Here is a 23,670-nt window from a genome sequence, read left to right as displayed (position 1 = left end):
CCTTCTTAATAGGCAGTACAGAGCTTGTTTTTCTCACTGCTGACTGAACATGCAAATTTGGACATGAAGAACTTCATATTAGAAAGTCTGTCCAACTCTTTTAACACTTAACTGGAACTTCCTGTTTCTAGAATAGTCTCTTTTAAAACATATTCTTAAATTTGATATTTCTACAGCAACATGAGGCAGAAGTTAAGCAGCTGACAGAAGCCTTGAGAGAAATAACTAAAGAAAATAGGAGGCTGAAGTCGTCATTTGACAGCTTGAGGGATGTGAATGACTCTTTAAGAAAGCAGGTAAACTTTATTATTTCCTGTCATAAGTAATTCTACAAGTTACAGTCAACAATTTTACATATTTGAGCAGCTTGAGTTTGCAGAATTGCTGATCTTTCGTTTCTCTAAGACAAGAACTGTATGAATGACTGAAAGTATTTTTCTCATCTGTTTCTAGTACTTGAAATTTAGCCTTTCTGACCTTTTACAATATAAAAAAGAAGTCGGATTTATTCCACTGACTCACTAGCAACAGCCAATTGTTAGGAAGGGAAAATCCATTGAGAATGGATGGAAAGAAAATATTTTGTGGTGTAATGGAATCTACCCTGTGCATTTGTTGTGCCAAATTGCTATGCTGTTTCTATAAAGTAAAAAGTAGAATGTTCATTTCTAACTTCTACTGTTTGATCAGTATTTTCAGTTATTTTTGCAAATTTTAACGAAGGCAGTACTTTCTCAATTTGTAAACTAGAATAGTGTGTTTCATAGTAATGCATAGAGTAGGAATTTGTCTCTCTTGATTGTTAAGTCTGATCTAAAATGGTGATACACAAATTATCTAAATGATTTGAGCATTGCTTATTCATTGACCTAATTAATGTTCTGATAATCTGAATACAATAAAAATCTACAGCAGAGCCTTATTCTTTCCCTTAAGAAAGTCAGACCTAACTCCTAGGATGTTGATTGTTCTGATGCAATGCATCTGTCTCGTTATTTCCTCTCACTATAAAACCTTTGCATTTCTGTGCAGAGGGCTTCTGTGATGATCATGCTGTTTATTGTTGTATGGATAAAGCATGGGGTTTTTTTTATTTAAATAGAGGTGGCAGTTTTCCTGATCTTTTTCTCGCCAAACAAACTGTTTTTTTAGCATGGTCAATAACTGCCTTCCCATTAACAAGACTATGATAACATTATTGAATTTGTGCATTTTTGTCACTTCTTCATGAAAAGTAATCAAATGTGAAGTGCCTGTATATCTAGAGTGTCATTGTAGCGCTTATTCTTCCCCTGCACTCTGAAAGGTTGGGCTGCAGGTCAACAAAGAGGTACTGCTACTGTCTTACTTATCCTGGACCAGCTTGCCCACGGAGGTGATCGGAGTCTAACACATTGGAGTTCTTCAAAAGCTGTCTGGACATAACAGCCAGTTCCTCCTGGCCCATCTTGAGCTGGGGGTTGGACCAGATGCCTTCCAGAGGTGCTCTCAAATCTTAACCAGTCTATGATTCTGTAATTTGTTGAGGGAAATGGATTATGATTTTGTTTCTATCACTTTTCATGCTAATAAGAAAAAACTTAAATAATTTAGCTGCTCAACAACATTAAGTTACTTCAATGTGATAATTAAGTCAAGACACGAGTTTTGAATTCACTGACAGTTTAATATTTTCTGCTTCTTCCAGTTAAGTGATGTAACTGAGTTGAACAAGAATTTGGAAGGTCAAGCACGAAAAGCAAAAGCTCGTTTAGAAAATCTACAAGTAAGGTTTGTTCTTACATTTACCTGATTTTATAGGTAACCAGTGAAATATAATTCAATGTTATATTTTGTTTAGAGGAAGCATGAATTTTCAAAGGTACGGAAATCTAATGACTTGTGTCAAGTGATGAAAGAAGGCAAACCTGTGAAACAGGAGAAAGTGATGGCAACATCAAGAACTGCTGTGGTAAGAATTAAGCAGAAGTCTTGAATCTTTTCATTTGGAAGACACTAGGCAGTGTAACGTTCTCTCTGTGCATATGCAAGAAATTGCAAAATGTAGCTTCTAATTTTATTTTATGAGTTACACTAAGAGAAACAGACTATATTGGGGGAAAACCCACATTTAACAAAGAATTAAGCTTGTTGCTGAAAATATGTCTTGGATTTCATATTGCTTATGTATATGCATATGTGTATATTTTTATTTCTATAGCAAGTTTTCCTCCTTATACCATGTTATCTTTCATCTGCCAATTAGAATTATAACCTGCATCCACTGTCACAGGTTTCTTTTGCTGTGTCAGAACGAATCTTAGACTCATTCTGGTTACTACTACAGAACAGCACTATCCTCAGGAATAACACCAGGTTAAAAGCTGTATCCAATGAAGAACCTTAATCTTCTAAACCAAAAGTGGTATACTACTATTATTTTTTTGAGAAATAATCTTTACTGAAGGATGGAGATTAAATGCAGTGTTGATTCACAGTTCCAAAGCAATCACGGTTTTTCCCTAAAAAACCTTCTTACATCACTTAATTAAATTCTTTCTGTCTCCATGTAGTTCCATTTATGGTATTACTCTGCCAACATCTCCCAGCTGGTTATGCTGTTTTTTTCCAACTAGAGGTAAACTGTGAAATGAGAGGTATTCACATCACCCTATCTAATTGATTTACAATGAATGCCTTAAGACTGTGGTGTCTATATATAGCCAACAAATTCTCTTTATATAGGTTTTAGCATACTTTGGTTGCACATGAAATATAAATAGTATCAGTAGTTACAGTTCTGAGTGAAGAGGAAAAGAGTTATCTGAAGGTAGATAGAAGAAAAGTTTTGAGGTCATTAGGGAATTGTTCATGCAGCCTGTCTTCAGGTATCTCTGAATTTCTTTTGTAGAGTATTTCATTGCAGTGTAGTAGAGCCAAGATTAGAGTTCCAATAAGTCTTTGTTCTTTTTTTAAACAATACTAGTTACCCAATTAAATTTATCGACAGTGGATTGCAAGAAATGAAACAAAGTAGGTCTAGTGTATTGAAATAAGAATTTCCCCATGTGAAGGACTTTAAAGACTTGTTTTCTCCTGTATTTAATTTGTCCAGAATTACAAAGTGTAGTGATTCTGTATTAATATTTTTTTCCCAAGCTGTTTTACTACCATTTGACCAAGTACAAAATAAATTATGGGTATACATTTTCCCACCCAGAAATGATCACAATAGGTGTTTGTTTTGCACTGGGGAGTGAGGTGTGAGAGAAAGAGAAAGAAACACTGCAAGGTTCCTTCTGGGTCCTTATAAGAAAGACTGACAACAAATGGCTTAATTTAATAGCTATTAAAATAAGACAGAGTAAGAGGAGGAATATAGAGAGAGAGTAAATCTTGTGTCCCGTTAGATACTGGGAAAATTGTATTTGTGCAGCATCAAATGGAGCCCTGGTGGACTTTTCCCAGGGCATGCTGAGCAGAGCCTGCCCATTGAAAGATGCCCCTCCTTTTTGGCCACTCAACAAATATATCATTTTCTTGGAAAAAAACAACTCTGTTCATGAAGGACGTTCATGGGAGAAGAACTTGTTGCCTTTTAGACAAGGCCAAGGCCAGACAGGATCAGCAGTACTGAGAGGGAGCTGCCTGAGTTTATCCTGCAGTCAGGCACAGGATTAACTGTGCAGTTGGTTGGTCTGTGCAGCACAGCACAGACTGCACCTGCTCAAGTTAACTGTGGTGTGGATCTTTGACTCCTTGATGTACAGGAGTCCCCCAGTCAGGACTGCCACCTTCCAACCTTTGATCTGCATACAGTTTACCTTTCCCAGAGATACTGTAAGTTACAGTTACATTCATACTATACAGGCTTCTCAGACCCTAGGTACAAGGCCCAGCAGAGCACACATGGCACACAAGGCCAGAGCACACAAGATCACTGTCTGCTTAAATACATTTTTCACAAGCTCACACTGCAGTAACTCACCTCTCAGATTTTATCAGGCATAAAATTCTCATCCTTTCTATTATGCATAATATTTCATAGCTAATGTACTGTCACGTATTTCAGTCTGTTACTGTTTTAGCTTAGAAAAAGCATTAAATTGAAAGCTGAAATATCTGATGATGTGTGAATATATTACAGCTACCATTGAATTCCCAAGTCTATGAGCTCTTAACTTATCTTATGGATTGGATCTCTGACCAGCATCTTAGCAAAATAAAAACTCAAGAAGAAAGAGAGGGCAGTCATAAACCTAGGGTTACCCAGAGCTCAAAGAACCCCTGTACTCAGGAAAAGTGTATGAAGGTAAAGGGATTTGGGTTGTTTGCTTGTGTTAATGTTTTCAGATTTTGCTGTGCTTTAAATGATTCTGAGAGTATAACAGGTCAGCATGTAATTAAAAAAAAATACTTGTTAGTTAGTCAATATTCATTCCAGCAGTGAGTTATAACAGATAATTTGTCATTTGTAAAGAATACAGATAATTTTTAATAAAAAATGTGGTGTCCTGTCTCAACCTAAGAGCTTCAGCATTTTATTTCAAGTGACTTCTATGAGGTGATAGCTTTTCTTGTGTATTATGTGTGATACATTGTTTTAAGGACATCAAGGGTCAAATTTGCAATATTTTTATGCCTATTTAGATATTAAAATTTCAATTCATCACCAACAAAAGGTGATGCTATGCTGAATTTTAACACCTCTATTGTTTTTTCTTGTGATATCAAGATTTAGAAATTGGTGACATGTTCAAAAAATTCACTTTGTTGTATTTATTCATTATATAAAGGATCTGTAGGCACTGTGATTGGATTTACTCAGACTGAGCTCAAATGTGTCTCCACTCCCACATGTAAACCTATATAAAATTTAAAACCTGTGTATGCATGTAATTCTGTTAGCTGTACTGGATCTGCCCAGAGAATATTTGCATACGTAATCTGATAAACTCCAAGTTAGGAGATTTGTTTGTTTGTTTTTCACTTACACTTAGCTTATAGAATAGTTCATATACTGCATGTAATTCTATTTCTGTATATTTTTCAGCTTTTGCCTATAGCTACTGAGCAACTCCAGTGGATGCCATATGTGAATCCTAAACTGCATGTCTCTGTGATTAAATTTATTTACTGGTCTATAAGACAGTTAGACACTGATATACAGGTAAAACAAGTGGTCCTCATGCAGTATGTTTTAAAAAAAAATCACAGAAGATATGAATGGATTTTGCATATTAAATACATAAGAAAAATGGATGTTTTCAGGTAGCATATAGAAAAGAGACTGCTGTCTTTGTAAAACATAAATTCATAGTGCTGACCACAGACAGGTGGCAATGAAAAACAAATTCTTTTTCAAGTTAAATTGAATTTTGTCCTGTGTATCTAAATGTAGTTTCCCTAAGTATGTGATCTCTCTAAGCACATCTGAAACTATATTTTTGCCTATGTATTAACAAAACTTGCCCTAGAGAAGGCAGTTACTTTATTGTGTATTTTATGAATGAGATTTGTTGAAAGTGATGGAAGTGAGTAGCAAAGCAGTGAAGAAGTTTTGATTTTTCTGTCCTCTGCTTGGTGTCTAACCACAAGACATTCCTTGCTCTTTTTGACCAGACTGCCATAAGAAAATATTTAGCAATATAATAAAGAAAAAGACAGTCATACTGTAAAGACCCAGCATAGTACTGTCAATGTTATTTTGCTAAATCAAATGCTAAAAACTTTGTAAATATCCTGAGTTTAAATTCAATACAATAGTAAGATGTTTGGTTTAGTTCTAATAAGTAACTATATTTTAAATAAGAATATTGTGAAGTTTGATTCTGTAGAAATATTTCTATAGAGTTTATGATGAAAATCTAGTGGATGTTACTTCTACAGTGTTCTTAAGCTTCATATTTAGACCTTGATTCTGTAAATGCTTTTAAAGGATATGACTTCAGGCAAGCTTACAAAATTGAGTTAACTGAAACAGCTTTTTCTGGAACCAGAGGCAACTTAAATAACGTCAGAGTATCTAGGACCTTCACTAATTAATCTCTTGCTGAAGTGTGTATTGATAAGGCACCATGTGTATTGATAAGGCACCATGTTAATATTGTTCAACAGCTTTTGAAACAAAGCAGTATCTCCTATACTGATTATATTCCTATACATTGTCAAAGCATTTGCAATTTAATATTTAATTGCATGGAGAACATATGTATGTCAAGTTAAAATGTTTGCACTAACTATATGCACTGTTTGAAGCAGCACACAACAATGAGATCAACCATAAGGAGACTTGGCGAAGATATTTTCAAAGGCATAGTGAGTAAGGGAAACCCACACAGTTCTTCTGAACAGTCTACAGAAAGTAAATCAAAGTCAGCAGCTTTCTTTAAGAGTTTCTGTATGCCTCTGAGGTTTCTGTCAACTTTGATTGTGCTTAAAACAGTGAAACAAGGTAAGTCGAGATTTTTTTTTTATATTAATTTATCTATTTCAGTCATGCCTGGACAAAAAGCATTTTAATGATACTGTAGAGTCTATTGTGCTTTATTAGTGAAAAGTGATTTTACTTGGATATTGTGAAGCAAAATATACAAGTGTGAATCTTGCTATTATTAATTTTATGTTAGAATTTATGTGGTTTTTTTAATGTAATGAACTGTCAGACAAGTCAGCATTTCTGCAGAGCGGGAAGAAGATAAAAGTTTCAAAGTAAACACTGCGAGATTACACAAATCAGATTGTGTCTGGACAGTGTGAGAAAAGATGTGGAAAATACAACTCAAAGAATAAGATAATTCTTCTCTCAGATGTTTTGTTAACTGCTACCTTCAGTTATGAAGTCTTGTCTTTCTTGAGGAGAAACAAGGAACAAGGTGTTACGGATCCTTTTTTATGGAAGTCAGGCAGAAATGTAATTCCATACTATTAAGAGCAGGTGTAAGATGTGATTGTGCTTACCTGCAGCAACTTAGCAGTACTGTGTGTCTGCATAACTGGGATATTCTGCAAGAATAAATTTTACAAGGATAGCATAAGAACAAACATCTCTATAACTCTTTTCCAGCCCTTTGTGGTAGTAACCACATATTTCTCCCTTTTCAAAGACACTCTAAAAAGCATGGATCATTTTGATAGCAAGTAATTTTTTCGTGGGATTACAATTGAGCAATCTAACCTAATCTCATAGATGGTTCTGCTTTTGAAAGGAAGGTTGGACTAGATGCTAACCTAAATGATCCCATATTTCTATTTTTGCTACCGTTTTTCCTCCGAATGGTTTGTATTTTAAAATATCTTTACAAGTAACATGTTTCTTTTGTCAATAACACAAAGAAATTGATACAGGTTACAGAAATGTTAATTTTCAAGGTAATTCTGAGATACCATGCAAAAATGTCAAAATTAGATGCCTGCTTTGGAATCTGATTTTTTTTAGTCTCTTCCATTAAATATGTTTAATTCTGGGGCATTTCATAGAAAGCAGAAATCCACGTCACAAAATTGCTACTATCTGTGGCACCCGGATTGACACGAAACCGGAATGCCTAATATTTTAAATGCATAAATAATGAATAGAGTTTTTATTCATGGAAGTTGTGCTTCTGGATTTGATGTTTAAGCATATTAGTATGTTTTTATGCTTAATGACTTGTGTAGTATTTACATTGTGAGTATTTACATATGTGAATATTTACTCACAATGTAAATATTCCCATATTTATTTTATTACTATGGGAAATATTTTATTTCCCATAGTAAATATGGGAACTATAGTAATATAGTAAATATAGTACTATAGTAATATTTATAATATATTACTATATATATAGTACTATAGTATATATAGTACTATATATACTATATAGTATATATAGTATATAGTACTATATATATAGTACTATAGTAATATAGTAAATATAGTACTATAGTAATATAGTAAATATGGGAATAAAATATGGTGGAATGCCATCCTGGCATCATTCATGAATTAACACAGTGTTCCAGCTGTTGGAGGGAATTATTTCAGTCAACATATTTTGGTGAAGTATGATAATTAGCCTCAAACTGAGACTCACATTCTAGGAATGTTTGATAAAAACAATGCAAAAAGAATTGAAATAAAAAACTAGTCATTGCAGAGACTGATTTACCCTAAGCAGATGAACACTTCTGATTAGAATGAATTCGTTTAGCTTTTCATAGTTGCTTTGTACTGCTGGCTGCTGTAGCACAGAAAATATGATCTGTTGTTAAACATATGTCAGATATCACCGTGTATGAATTTTGATCACTCTGACCACATGGCACTAATGATGTGGTGATAAAATAGCAGATTTGGTTTGAACATATGTCCTCATTCCTTCAAAATGGCAGTATCCAGCAGATGGCACCCTAGTTAAACTTATGCAGTAGGATGACTGTTTCCTTGTACTTAATTTTCTGTGCTCCAAAGGATCAATACAATTCCAAGATACTGAGGAAGATTTGACAGCAGGAAGTTAAGAAAATATATTGGTTCACTTAATCTACATCCTTTGTATAATTTCTCAGAATGGATGAGAATATAAAATGTTTATACTGAAACTACAGCTTTTTATAGAAGGAATGGGACTAGTTGCTCTCATGAGAATAATTGCTCTCACTCAGAAAAATCAGCCACTGACTCCCTTAATAGAGATTTCCCAGATGTTGAAACCAGCGTTTTCTCAAACTATGTGAGTTTGTATTTCCTTTCCTCTTTTACAAAATATTTGCAGGACTTTACATTTGTAAGTGTATTTTTTCTTAAACATATGAATTGTAGGTAAATTTTTTCTCCACTCACAGTGGATTGTTAAGGAATAAAAATAGGCATAGGGTGTCTTTAAATAAAAAGTAAATTCAGTAGTTTCAGCTATTTAACTTTTAAGTGTATGCCTGCCATGGTAGCTGTCACATAGTTGTTCACATGGCTTAATGAAACAATGATTATAGAAGTCTTATTGCCTGTATTCTGATATTTTCAGTGGATTACCTGGCTCAGGCATTTCAGTCCCTTCGTGTAGACCTGAAGACAGATGAAGGGAAGGCCTTATTTTTGGAATACCAATGTGTGCCTGTCATATTAAGTCACCTAAAAGTATCCAGTACAAGTCTGCTTTCCAGTGCTCTTGATGGATTACTTCAGATGACCATGGAATCTGGTAAATTTGGGTAATTACAAAAAAAAAAAAATCATTATGAAAACAGGTGAGGAAAGCATAAAAACAATGGAAAAGCAGTATAAAAATACAGTGTAAAAGCTGTGTAAACAGTCTCATGTACTATTAGCAATTCTTTGTATTGTGTACATTCAGTAAAGACATAAAATGTATTTCTGAATTGTCTTTTTCTGAGTCATCTTTTATTTTCTTCTCCCTCTTAGCCACTGTTTTGTATTTCATCCTGGTTACTTTCTTATTTCTTGCTGTGAAATTTTGTAGCTATTTTTTGTTTGGCTTTTCAGTTTATTTCACTGTATTACCTTGCTGATATTTTTCTTTGAAGCCAGGCTGTGCCAGGGAACCCAAATCATGAAAACCTGCCAGAAGGTGGAGATAAAAAATAGGTTCTAGTTTCATTTCCTAGTTTGAATGACCAGTTCATCCCCAATAATTTTTCAATTTCTTGGTTTGGAAATGGTATTTCTAGATGAGATGGTTATGTTTTGCTGAATTTTACTGTGCTTTGGCCCTAGAAAAGCATTAGTAATGTTATTTGCCACAGCATTTTTCCAGGTGATACAGGTAAGGATCAATTGATAACCACCTGGATGAGCATGAAGGTTGTGACACATTCTAATGCCATGTTGAAAAAACCTTGTGAGTGGTTTTGTGGTTGTTTGTTTTTTTTTTTTTTTTTAAGATAAAATCACTCACTGCCTTTAAGAATAGAAATGTGTATTGTTTTGGAAGTATTTTGTTATTATGCATTGTACTAGTGAAATGGAAAGCATGTTTGACTTGGGATGGTATAGGGTTGAGTAAAAAGCAATTTTGTAACAACCTAACTTCAAAAATATTTTACTAAAGTTCTGTTCTTCCCTGCAGTCCTTTTCTGACCAGGTAATGAATGCAGTCTTACACTGTTTTTCCTAATAGACATAACTGTGATTGGGAAAGAATTAATTGAATGCACAAAGGTAACAATCTAAGCAAGATGGACAGTGTTTGGTATTTCTTTGGGTAATGACTGTGACAGTAAATCTTCTGTTACCTAGCAGTAGTTATGCTGATACACTAGGTGCCTGCAGTTTGAAGAATAATAAAGGTATATTGTGAGACTCAAATTTTGCTTTCTTGCTTCTCAAAGAAGTTGTATCTATGTGAAATCAGGGAAGGAAGAGTACTTTTTAATTAAATTGACATTTTATTGAAAATTATTTCTTGGAAACTGGATATAAAGCCTTATGTAGAGCCCAATTGTTTGGTAGAATAAATTGCCAATATACAAATCAGGCATGGTCTGCCCTTTTTCAATACATAGTGTTTTGCAAGAAATTTTTAACAATGAGAAATAGCGTTGATGAGAAATTGTGTTTTCATTCCTTTGTAAGTTTCCAGTTAAAAAGTCATTAAAAGACAAACTTTGGAAGGCAGCAGTGACTATTCAGAAGAGAACTCTCTGTATTAGAGTAAAACAGGAATTCATACTCAGTTTTAAAGCTGTATTCATGTGCAGCTCTAAATATGAAGACATAAGTAGTGGCTGTATACTAAAATATGGAGTCATATTACCCAAAAAGACAGCATCCAGTCAACAGGAGGTAAAGTCTAGACTTCTGTTTTTTTATGCAATATATACCATCCTAGGCATTCTCTCAATTTGTTGTAGTAATTTTCTGGCTCTATAGGAGTGTTACAATACTCTTGCTCAAAAATAATACCTTTATAGATTAATTTCTTAGAAATTAAGTCAGAAAAAAGGTCATTGGAAATTTTTTCAGCATATAATTTTCTATAACTTTATTTTTAAAGTTTTTTTAATGAGATGTTTTTACAGATTCGAATCTCTGTTGCCCAGGCTGAAAAATGTGAATCAGATATGAAATAACTACTGTGTTGCAGTACTGCTCCCTGTAACTGCATGTACCTTTTTTTTTTATAATAAGCAATGAACTCTAATGTTTCTGTGCAGTCCAGGCTTAGCTGAGGTCCTTAGGTAGGTTCTCTTCCCTGTAAGAAATTATTTTTATCCTGTTCTAGAAATGAAGCCTAGGTTTCCCTCTTATATTGAGGATAATTACCTAAGCTGCATATGAAGAATCATAGAATGTGCTGAGTTGGAAGGGACCCATCAGGATCATCAAGTCCAATACCTAGCCTTGTGCAGGACACCCCAGGAGTCATGCCCTGTGCTCGGGAATGTTGTGCAAATGTTTCTTGAATTCAGTTAGGCTTTGTGCTGTGATCACTTCCCTGAGGAGCCTGTTCCAGTGTTTAACCACCCTTTCCATGGATATCCAACCTAACCCTCCCCTGACTCAGCTTCATGCCATTTCCTCGATTTCTGTCACTGGTCATGAGAGTGAAGAGATCAGCGCCAGCCCCTCCTCTTCCCTCTATGAGGATATTGATGACTGCTATGAGGTCTCCCCTCAGTCTCCTCTTCTTCAGGCTGAACAGACCAAGTGACCTCAGCAGCTCCTCATAAGGCTTCCTCTTTAGATCCTTCACCATCCTCGTGGCCTTGCTTTGGACACTCTCTCATACCTTAATGACCTCTCTGTATTGTGGCACCCAAAACTGTCCCCTGCACTCAAGGTGAGGCTGCCCCAGTGCCGAGCAGAGCAGGACAATCCCCTCCCTTGCCTGGCTGGCCATGCTGTGCCTGATGCCCCCCAGGACAGGGTTGGCTCTCCTGGCTACCAGGGTACCACTGACTCATGTTCAATTTTCTGCTGACCAGGACCCCCAGGTCGCTTTCCTCAGTGCTGCTCTCCAGCCTCTCATTCCCCAGTCTGTCTGTACATCCAGGGTTGCCCCATCTTAAGTGCAGAATCTGGCATTTCACAGTGTTAAACTTCATATGGTTGGTGATTGCCCAACTCTCTAACTTGTTGAGGTCTCTCTGAAGGTACCTACTAGTCTAAGACAGATATTTCTCTTGATGGAAATTAGAATGAGAGTCTGCAGTACTGCTTAAGCAGATTTGGGATTGGTTTACATTTTGGATCAGTATCATTGATTTGACTTCATAGTATGTCTGGTACAGTGAGTTCAGAATACAGGGTTCCCTTGCAAGTTCACACAACACTGATGGTGCTTCACTTGCTGAAAATATGACGTCAAATGCAACAGCTGAGGCATTAGTATAATCTTTTTTATCTCTCTGTACAAGAACTTAATGGCAAATTAAAATTAATAGTCTCACTGCTCTGGATCTTACTGGCAGACAGCCTTCAGTGCATCTCTCTTCAGGAGTTTAGCATCAACAATCTGTGAGACTCTTGACACCAACATTTCAATGGGAAATGATAGAGGACTGAAAGGTGACATACCTCAGTACTTTTTTTCTCTTTCTACATGTCTGTACAAGGGTAGATAACACCAGTGTACTGCTCCAGCTAGGTCACTTGTGGAATTCTGTGAAGAAATGTTTAAGACTTTAGGTACCCTAGGAAGCTAATTTTTATGTGTTTCTTGAAACTTAGTTGCATCAAGTTTAGCTGCACTGTTATTTTCCTGACATCTGTGAGTTTCCATGCCATTGTATAATTCTAAAAAAATAATCCCACTATTTTGTCCCAGTATAGTGGGATGGCCCTGGCTGAACACTAGGTGCCCACCAAACCACTCTGACACTCCCCTCCTCAACAGAACAGGGTAAAGAAAATAAGATTAAAGAAATAAATTTAGGGTCAAGGTAAAGGCAGTTTATTAAAGCAAAAGCAAAGTCCACACATGGAACAAAAGGAAACCAAAAGATCCCATCAGTAGGTAGTGTCTGGCCACTTCCTGGGAAATGGGGCTTCAGCATGCATAGAGTTTGCTTCAGAAGACATGTCATAAATAAGGAATGTCCCCTTCCTCTCTCATGCTGCCTTCCCTGTCCTCTCTTCTCTTGGCTTGTATTGCTGAGCAAATATCATATGGCATGGGAGTCAGTTTGGCTCAGCTGTTCTGCCTGTGTCTCCTCCCAGGATCTTGCTGCACCCCAGCCTGCTGGTGAGGGGGAATTTTACAGAGACAGTGTTGACGCTGTGCTGGCACTGCTTAGCAGTAGCCAAGGACTGGTGTGTTACCAGCACCTTTCTAGCTACCAATACAAAGCACAGCACTTTTGAGGGCTGCTGTGAAGAAAATGAGCTCTGTCTCAACCAGACCCAGTACACCCAATTATTAACATATTTGGAATTGTAACAATGTTTGTGATATATGGAATATGTATATGTGTGGTATAAATATATATAAATGCCAATCTTGTTTGCCTCACCTCTTTTAGAGAAATCTTAAGGCCTGAGGAGGAGGTAAAATGTTCTACTGATCATTGTTCTTGTCATATACAAACTCATTCATAGTTGGACCAAAGGCTGACTTCTAAATGTCAGGGGTGAAAAAAGTTGAGGTTAGTATGCTTCTCAGGGCGTAAGAGTGAGAGGAACTGCTAAAGATGTTATGTAGTATTTCAGACAGTTTACTTTGTGTCAAAAGAACTTCAGTTTCAGTTTACTTTTATGCTCTCATAGTATTGTTTTTTTTTTTTTCCATATTCCAGTACTTCTGTGGATTCTGTTAATTACTTTTACTGTTAGCAGATTTGAGGAACAAAATTTTGCAACTATGTGGGTCCTTACCTAACCACTTGCATTTTGTTAGCAAATTGCTTATTTTAACCTGTGCTAGAAACTTAATGAGTAACTGAAATGAAATTGTAGGTAATTTAAATTATAAACTATATAATTCTAAATAATTTATGTTATATTTCATGTTGTTTATATGCTGGAGAAATTTTTTTCAGATGAGCTCAGTGGTCTAAGTTGTAGTCTAGTTGGTTTAGTCATCTCTCTTCAGGGGAAGTAATAGGTTGCTTCTAAATTTCACAGTTGTGAAAGTTAACAGCTTGTTGTGAACCTGGCAGTAGAAAATCAACTGCACAAAGATATTTTATCTCTTTTCTCTTGTTACGTTCTGCTAATATTTTTGTTTAAAAGTGTGCATAATGGTGTATAAACTGGTATAGCTATATTTTTACTGTAGCTATCGCATTGGTTCCTGTCTTGTTCCATGGTCAGATAGGAGGACTGTCAGTTCAGTTATATCCTTTTCAATTTCTTTTTCCTCTCCGGACCCATTACCACTATTTCAAACCATGTTTGTTTTCTGGAGGATGCCCACCTTTTCCTTACTACAAAGATTGACTGATAAAAGCAGAGTCAAGGGAGCAAGTCCTACAGTTTTATTTTAGTCATGGTGCTCTTTTCCTTGAATCTGAGGCTTCACATGAGTGCCATAACATTCAACTTGATCCTTCTTTTGGTCTTTTAATCTAATGAGTAATCTATAAAGGCATCTTCCTTGCTTTTCATTAAGGAAAAGGGTAAGACATCCATTCCTGCTATTTTAATAGGGAAGAAAGATTGCAGTACCACAGCTTTTGTAGGTTTCCTTACTTCAGTTAAGGAAAGCAGGCTACCAGGCCATGGTGTTCAGTTTTTAGTCCCAGCTCTAAGCTATGGTCCTTGTGAAGACAGATCTAAAACCAAAATCTTCTCTGATAGAATTGTCATAGCGAGTATTTTTAGTATCGTGTTAAATGCTGAATGGCTTGTGATAGATTTCTACAAATGCAGAGTGCTCTGCCTGCCTTTGAAATTTTGAGAGCAAAACATATTAAGTGCTACATGCCGATATTTCAGTTTAGTCAAATGGCACATAATTTATTTATTGCTTAACAAAGCTCTTACCATTTCTCATTAAAATTACTATTAAAATTCATGTTTGATAATTAAAGTAATTGTTGCTTCTAATCATCCAGATTGTTATAGTATGAAACAGTGTCTTCCAGGGCATCTTCATGCCCCAAACCTCCCTCCCTAAGACAAAAAATTTATTTTCTCATCAGATCTTGTTTCTAGGACAGTAGTTGCAGCATGCTGTTCAAGAGAATTCCTGGATACCAGACTTGAAACATTTTCTGGAAACAATCTAGTAATAAGTAGCATGATCTCATCAAGAAAATTTGTTCTGTGGATGTTGAAGAACATCACATCATTGGTATTAAATCACCTTGTAGCTGAATACTTGTCATATGCAATCTTGTTCAATAATGTTCTTCCTGTCTTCTCACACAGCTTACTGTGTTTTTTTTAACTTGTAAATCAGTTAAAAGATTTAAAATTATGTTGTAAGTTTATATTCACCTATCAAAAATACAATTGTTAACTGCAGTCTGGTTCATGCCTGATTTGAAATCTGTTGGCAGAGAGCTCCCTGCATCAGTTTCACATTTTGCACTTTTATACAAAGACATCATATGTCTTAAATTCCTTCTGCAGTGCTATCTGACTGCTGTCAGGTGGATTAGTAGGTTCCCCTTTCTCAACCTTAAGTTCATTCAATGAAATAAAAACTTACCTGCTCACTGGATATTACAAAACACTGGCATTTGCTTTAAATAAAACTTAAATATACTTTGTCTTCTAGCTTATTTCTGTTTCGCAGAGAGTATATTTTATATTAGTGTGTACTTATTCACAAATCAAAGTGAGAGCACATTAAAAAAAATCTCAAAATTATGCTCTCAAGTTTACTGTAAGTTATGGCATATTGTGGTAGGGCTTAAGGGCTTAAGTGTGATTTCTTAACCATATTGACATAACTGAAGAATTTTAATAACTGCAAAGCAAGCAGTATGCTTTCTTATGTATTTATTTACATATTCACTGAACCTTACTTTAAATTTTAATTTTTTTTTGGAAGAAAATAATTTTGTCATGGATAACCAAGTCTGTGTCCAGATATAGTCTCGTAGGGAAGTTATTGAAGCCAGTGAAGATAAAAGGATTTTCTCCCTAGTAAGAAGCTGAGTTTATTTACATGTAAACTGAAGTCTTCTTATGTTGACTATCTATAGGACACTTCTCTTTTCCTTTTTGCTGGAATGCTTTCATAACTGATCTTAGGAATTCTACAACGTGCAGTGTTCTGTGTGTACTTCTAAAAAGTTGTGTCAATGGTGAGAATTTGCCAAGAAAACTCAAATATGCCCCTTTATGTTTCCTCTTGAGTCTTAGCATTTTGAGACTTTACAGACTACAAGCAGTGAAGGCATGGAGTAAAAAAGGCCCATATGCCTAAAAAGATTAAAATTCAACATTTTCCAGCATATTATCTTTACTGATAACTTTGCAGGTTTGCATCTTTTCAAGTTGCTTCTGCAGTACTGAAAGGATAAAAAATGTCAAGTTTGTGAATATTGTATTAAGGTAGGATTCCCCTTACCTGTATGCAAAGGAGATGTGAAATTGTCCTGAGGACTAGTGTTTTGAAGCTATAGTGGTAGAAATGATTTACAGCTTATGTGGCGTGAACATTGAAATACAAACCATTTAAAAGGAAATCCTTCCTCTATTACCTATCTTACCTTTGTAATTTTTATTCATTCTTCACTGAAAACAGTGGATAATTGTGTTGGATTAATAGACATTTTAGTTTAATATTTTAACCACAGATAAGGATCTCTAACTCTGTTAAATGCAGACTAGATAATGCTAGGACCCACCTATATGTGCTGAAAGCAAGCAAGTGCACCAAAACTTTGCACACATTTTTGTTAATTAAATTAAAATTTAGTTTGAATACTTTGATTTTGATGAAATTCACTTAGTATAAAGTACCCCTCTCTCATAACAAATTAACATCTGTGTCATTATTTTCTCCCTCTTCTAGTAACAGTCATGTAATGCTTAGCCATTCTGAATTTTGGACCCCTGTCTCATCCACTCCAAAGGAATAAATAGAAGGAACCATGAAATAAAAAGTTATGTAGAGCCAAGTAGCCATTTTGGAAGTAAAGTTTCACTGTTCATTTTGGGTAATAGTGTGGTTCTTAAGCAGCGTATAATTTTGAAGGTAGATATGAATGCTAACTTTTGAAACTTATTTTATATTAAAAAGAGTTGTTTATATCAGTATTTGGATATACACATCCCCTTTCCAGTCAATGTAAGTTATGAAATCTTTAGAACATTGAAGTTTATTCAAGCAAGATCTTGTTTGCTCTTATTTACTTAACTTGCATATTTTTTAATAAAAAGTTTACAGTTTTATAGTTCTCCATAAAATTATTTAAGTAGGAAAAAGATTTTTATACATATCTTGTTTTGTATTTGACTATTAGAACTACTGTACTTTTTAGCCAGATTTTTTTGAGCAATAATTTATATAATTCCATAAAGAAAAGCTTTCCTTGGAAGTGGAAAATAAAAATTGTGTAGTTTGAGTAACGCCTGTGCATTGACAGAGCTCAGACTTTATATACACAGAGATAGAGAGAGTTGTGATTCCTTCTGTGATTCTGGTATTTCATTGAGCCTTTTCTGGTTTCTTAAACAAAGTAACCCATAGTAGTGTACAACTTCAATTTAAAATGCTACCTAGATTATTTGTAAAATGGTTTTTTTCTGTCAGGCCTCATCAGAACCAGTCTTTAATGGTAAGACCATGTTGATTGCTCATATACAAACTGAGCTCAATCAGCACAGCAAAAGCTTTCATCCTCTGGTGATCAAATCCATCCTTTGATCCACTGATTATCTGTGATTTTTCCAGGAGAAATGTATGTTGATTTTTAGTATATCAACTTTATGCTTCTGCAGTTCTAGCAAGTAAGAGAATTCTGATACCCATGCATTTTATACCTGCTGCATTCTAAGTAGCATGGAATTTCATTAGACTATTCCTACCTTTATGCCATAGTCACTAATTAGTTCACCAGATAAGCACAATTGCAAAAATCACTGTTTAAAACTCAAGTTCATTTTTAGTGAATTCCTTACACAACACACCTTCCAGCCATTCTACTAACCTCCATTTTCTGCAATGTAAATATCACATGGTGCTTTCTCAAATGGTATTGACGTACAGTTATAACTGCTGTAGCATTTCTTTACAAACAAAAATACCTGACTATTCTGCCTCAACAACTGTAGTTCCTATACACATACTTACAGATAAACCTATAGTACTTTTTATTTTCTTTTTTATTTCTCAGCTTTATCTCCTGAAAATAACTTTGGCTTTTTACTGAAGGGCACATAGGGCACATTTTTCCATTTTTTGGTCCAAATCCACTAAATATATTGCATTGACTGGTCTCTCTTCACAAAGTGCTGCTTCCTGACTTGTTTTTTGCCAGTTTGGCGCTTTTTTACTTGTTTTTTTTTTTTACCCACTGAGCAGCGCACTCTTCCTCACATTGAGCAGCCAGTTTTTTCAGAAGAATGCTGTGAGAAACAGTGTCAAAGGTTTTACTGAAGTCCAGGTAAACAATATCCACAGTCTTTTCCTCATCCACCAAGCAGGTTACTTGGCTGTAGATGGAGATGAGGTTGGTCAAGCAGGACCTGCCTTTCATAAATCCATGTTTGTGCTGGTTGGGCCTGATCCCTGCACATGCCATGTGAGGACACAGAATGACCTGCTCCATGACCTTCCCTGGCACCAAGGTTGGGCTGACAGGCCTCTAGTTCCCTGAATGGTCCTTGTGGCCCTTCCTGTGGATCAGTGTCACATTTGCCAGCCTCCAGGTACCCAGGCCTTTCCCCATTAACCAGAACTGCTGGTAAATGATGGAATGTGGCTTGGTGAGCATTTCCCACTGGCTTCCTCAATACCCTCTGGTGGATCCCATCTGGTCCCATAGGCTTGTCTGTGTGTCTGAGTGGTGTATCAGGTCACTGACCATTTTCCCTTGGATTATGGGAGCTTTCTTCTGCTCCCTATCCCTGTCTTCCAGCTCAGGAGGCTGAGTACTTGGAAAACATCTGGTCTTGTTATTAAAGACTGAGGCAGTGAAGGCATTAGGTAGTCTTTTCCTCATCCTTTGTCCTATGTATCCACCTCACAGCCAGTAAAGGGTGGTGATACTCTTGGTGGGGACTGTGCTGCATCATTCACTTACATTGCTGAAACACTTTCTCCTTTCTCCCAGCAGATCCTATCTCAATTAGAAAATGTGGCAAATCTGTAATTGTTAATTTGTTAAAACATGAACTTAGAGTTGTCATTTTATTTCCTGAAGTGACATAGTTTTAGGTATGAAACAGAATTTTCTGGGCAACTATAGCTGGTGAGATTTTATGCTGTGTAACTGATTACTTTGAGGGTAAATTTCATATGAATCCTGTCAAGAATGATAAATTGCTTATTGTTCGTTACAGTCTACCAATCAAGCTAAGTTAATGCAACTACAGCACGCTCCAATGTTTTAAGGATACCACTGGAGGCTTTTGCAGATTATTTTAAATGGTGACAAAGTCCTGCAAGGATAAATTCTGATTATATTTTTCTAAAATAGTTAAATAAAAGTCAAAATCTATTCAGAATCTAAGCCACCAAAATATTTTAAAATGTGAAGCTTATTATTTTTAGTTAATCAGCTAGAGATGCATTTAATTTATGTCTTTGTTTGTTTCATTTTCTGATTACTTAGAATATAATCTTCAAAAGCTTATCTGAATTGAATATATAAACAGTGTATAGAAAGTCCATTTAAAAATATGCTTTTTTCAGTTGGGTTTCACGTGATTAACTCTGCAAACATTTAGACATTATTACCACATTAGCTTTTCTGTTTTATAGGAAAAATCTTCTTTCTTAAAAGTAACTCTGTCCTTTATGTTAATTTGTAAACTTCAAAGTCAGACCATTCTTACAGCATATATGTGTGTGTGTGTTGGTTTCTTAGTGTAATATGTTTCAGGAATCAATTAGAGCAGGACAGCAAAGAAATATTGAGGTCAGCTAAATATGGTATCTGTTTACCCTGCAGAAAAGGAATTAAAAGCATTTTATGGCTATTTAAGGGTATTTATAGGAATAAATTGTAGGATTGCCCTGTTCATCCAAGCAGTCTTTGTTACCTTCAGATCTCTCATGAATCAAAGGTCAGATGAGTCAGCAGTCATGCTAAATGAGTTTAAGCCATTTGTTGTCTTAACAGGCAATAGAAAGAAGAAAAGCCTTTCTTCTCAGTTTGCTTCTTGAATGTCAGTGTTCTCACACATTTATTTATTTATTCTTTTCTTCCCTTTCTGATAAGCATCTTTGGTAAATAAGAGGTACTGTTTCAAGTTTTTGTTGTTAAAGCACATTTCATCAGTGGTGCAGTGCAGGTTGATAGGACCGACCATTTCTGTTTCTTGGTAACAGGCACTCATTTGTGGGAACTCTAGCAAATTCTAGAAGAATTTCTATAAATTTGTATCTCTATAGAATTACTATAAAGTTACAGACTACATAATTTGTAGTACTAAATTTTCATTGCTTTAAAGAAGGTTATCTCTTCCTGCTATTGTACAGGAATTTTACTTCAAACACTCTTCAGTGATAGAAATATTTGGTCAGGAAGCACTCTTAAGATGGTGATTGTGTTCGTTGGGCTTTGCTTATTTGTTGTTTCTGTTCATAGTTTTGTCACCACTTCTCATGGATTTTAACAAGCTAGGCTCTCCAGGGCATTACAGCATCATACCAGAAGTGAAATTTTAGTTAATTGTTTTTCCAGGTTTAAGACTCTGCTGTATGTACTTAATAACCCCAGAGTTCTGCGACAGAGAGCAGTGGCTCAATAAAGAGCACCGAGTCTTGAGTGTATGTCAGTCACGTATCGCTAAATGTAGCACATGTGGTGAGCTCATCTAAGGATTTTCAGTTTGCTGTAATTGACAGATAGCCCTGAGGTTTTTTTATATGACAATTTCTGAAAAATAATACCTTCTGCAGAGAAAGTACAGAAATACTGAAAAAAATATTAAAAGTGGTATGCTTTGAAGACCATAAGCTAAAATAAAATGAGAAATAGTATCTTTACTTATCTTTTTTTCACTGATTACTGCTTTCTTTTCTACTTTACTTTCATTCTAGTTTTATATTTATTACTGTTACAATTTAAAGACAGAAAATTGTAACTGGAAGTAGTACCAAAATGGAGAGGATGATGTGCATAAAACCATAGGTGTATTGAACATGGTAGAAAGAATGCTAGAAACACAGAAATAGATGTAAACAGAAAAGGAGATTAATTTATAGTGATTTATTGCCTTGATAATGCATATCTCTTTGGATAATTGTTTTTTTGCATTGCTTTGGGTAAAGAACAGAGGATACTTCGGCTATGCAAACCACAAAACATCTGCCTGCCTATTCCAAACTTTATAAAATGTCAGTTGTTGTTGCTTGTCATTGCTGTAAGGTTGGCCTCTTGCTACCAAACTCTGTTACTATCCTGCATCTGTATGATTTCCATCCACACATTCCATTAGGTATGTTGTGGATACCATCTGCTGAATGTAGCATTTTAAATCAAAGGTGCAAAATCACCTCATCTGAAAAGAGGGAAGATTACATATAGCTGTAGTTTCTCTGATCTGTGATAAAGGTGTTTGCTGTTTCTCAGTCTCTTCATTTGAGGGTCTAAACCAGCAAAAGCCCACAAGTCTCATGAGTTCCCTTGTATCAGGGAGGGGGCATTTGGTCATTTGTTGGAATAGGAATAATTGGGTCCTTACTGAATATTCAGCATAAATGCCCATCTCAGAAAATTAGTTATCTAGGCTCTCGGGCTGACTTTAAATGCCAAGTTGATTTCTTTTTTAAGCCCTATTTCAATCAGTTTTCTGTAGCATTTCTTCGTATTTTTTATCAGTAAACCTTCTGAAATAAACTAAAACCTTGAATTCACTCCAAGGCTACTTGTTGCATTTAATAAATTGTATGTCCTTGAACAAGGAAAGGGAAAATTTTGGCCAAAACGTACATCAAGCCTTTTTGGTACTGATAAAAAACTCTTGATATCCTATTTATAAATTACAGTATTCGGGATATTAATTTTTCTTAATGTCTTGTTTGTTGGTTTATGCTGTAATTTGCATATTGCAGTTTCTTATTAAATGGAACACATTAAATATTTTAACTATGCAATTAAAATATTTTCCTCACATCTGTATTCTCACAATGCAAATGTCCTGTGGTATATGCAAGTCTGTTAATTTTAAGGAAAAACAAATTGTTACTTCTTTTTTTTATGTTTTTGCTATAAATTAATCTGTAATGTGAGAACCAAGAATGAGATAACCAGGGAACAGATTTAACCTTATTTTGAAGTTATTAGATTTTGGGAACAGGGTAGAGGGAAATGCTTTTCAGGGTGACATAAAAACTCATCCACTATTTTAAGGGAGGGGTTTTTGTATTTAATTGTTGCACAGATCTTACTTCTACCTTTAATTACTGTGTTTACTCTCTTGAAATTGAGTACAGGGACAGTATGCTGGTAATGAAAGACTCTCAGGTCTCACACAATCTCTTACATGTACTATCATTGCCCATGTGATCTGCAGCAGCTTAAAATATTTCTTTCTGAGTTTTTTTGCTCAGCTTAATGTTCCCCTCCCATGGTCTAAAAGAAAGTACCATGATAAATGAGCATTGCCTACACATTTTCAATGTAGGAATTTTTATTTGAGTTTAAAATGATTCTGTTTCCTGTTTTCCTTTGTTCTCAAGAGAATAGACACTTTTAATTCAAGGATCAGTACTGTCAGAACTCTCAGGAACCTGCATTTTTTCAATTTCTAGTTTTACTTGAGTTTTGCCTCACATGTTCAACAGAAATTGAAATATTTGGTTGTCGTAATTATTGCACAACATGAAGCATTTAAGGCCTTCTAAAGGTATTAATAACAGTTATACTTTTCTCTGCACTGAACTCTGTGATACAGTTTTTAAATTATTTTCTTTTCCAGGTTCCTTACAGCCTTTTCTGGAAGCCTGCAGTAATGAATCCTTCTTCCGGACTTGCTCTGTATTGCTTCAAAGTTCTAAGCTAGACATTGCAGTTTTGGAAAAGCTCTGTGTTATACTGCAAAAACTCTCCAGAATAAAGTAATCTTTTATTACCATTATTCTGTTAGCTATTACTAGGTCAATGAACTTGGTGGCCTATACCTTTTTTCTTTTCCAAAAACTCATCTCTGTTTTTCTGTCTATTCCCTCCGCCATATACAATGCTGAACTTTTAATTGTAGCAGTTAAATTTAAACTGTTTCCATTATAGAGGTTTTAGACAAGCCTCTCAATTACTGCATAAATCTAGTTCAATTTGCAGAGTACAAACTAGTAAAAAGCCTCACAATGTAGATTTAAAGAGGAATTATTCCTTATGTCTGCAGGTGACAAAAATTATTAGAATTCTTAGAAGAGATTCCTAGACTTCCAGTTTTACTCAGATACTTCATAGTAAGCTCCTTTGAACATTTAGTCTTCTCTTTGACTTGCATTCAAGCTTCATCAGTTTTCATTTCCTTCAAAAAATTTAAGATTTGGAGCCAGTTAAGCCCTTTTGGGAATGTTCAACTTTTTGAACTGTGTTCCCATTGCTTACTGATTATTGCCTTATTGTAACAAAGGTTAGCATATCAATAGTAATGTGCTGCTGAGCTCCACTGGC

General features: G+C 35.3%; 1 protein-coding gene across 5 annotated transcripts in view; it reads left to right on the top strand.

Moving 5' to 3' along the window:
* The window catches only part of CCDC138 (coiled-coil domain containing 138), a 31,756-nt gene that overhangs the window by 6,752 nt on the left and 1,334 nt on the right, over positions 1-23,670 (top strand). The window contains exons 7-14 of one of the 5 annotated variants that reach the window (XM_068180255.1): positions 177-296; positions 1,688-1,765; positions 1,841-1,951; positions 4,127-4,291; positions 5,033-5,149; positions 6,241-6,433; positions 8,988-9,164; positions 22,967-23,105. In XM_068180255.1, the coding sequence (XP_068036356.1) occupies positions 177-296; positions 1,688-1,765; positions 1,841-1,951; positions 4,127-4,291; positions 5,033-5,149; positions 6,241-6,433; positions 8,988-9,164; positions 22,967-23,105 (1,100 nt within the window). Of the gene's footprint in view, positions 1-176; positions 297-1,687; positions 1,766-1,840; positions 1,952-4,126; positions 4,292-5,032; positions 5,150-6,237; positions 6,434-8,987; positions 9,171-22,966; positions 23,106-23,670 lie in introns of all 5 variants that reach the window. The other 4 variants (XM_068180253.1, XM_068180254.1, XM_068180252.1 and 1 more) reach the window with 4 other exon arrangements.

This window comes from Anomalospiza imberbis, chromosome 2, assembly GCF_031753505.1.
Source record: "Anomalospiza imberbis isolate Cuckoo-Finch-1a 21T00152 chromosome 2, ASM3175350v1, whole genome shotgun sequence".
In the NCBI taxonomy this organism is placed as follows: Eukaryota; Metazoa; Chordata; class Aves; order Passeriformes; family Viduidae; genus Anomalospiza; species Anomalospiza imberbis.
The sequence above is the reverse complement of the archived record's forward strand: the minus strand, read 5'-3'. Positions and strand labels throughout refer to the sequence as shown.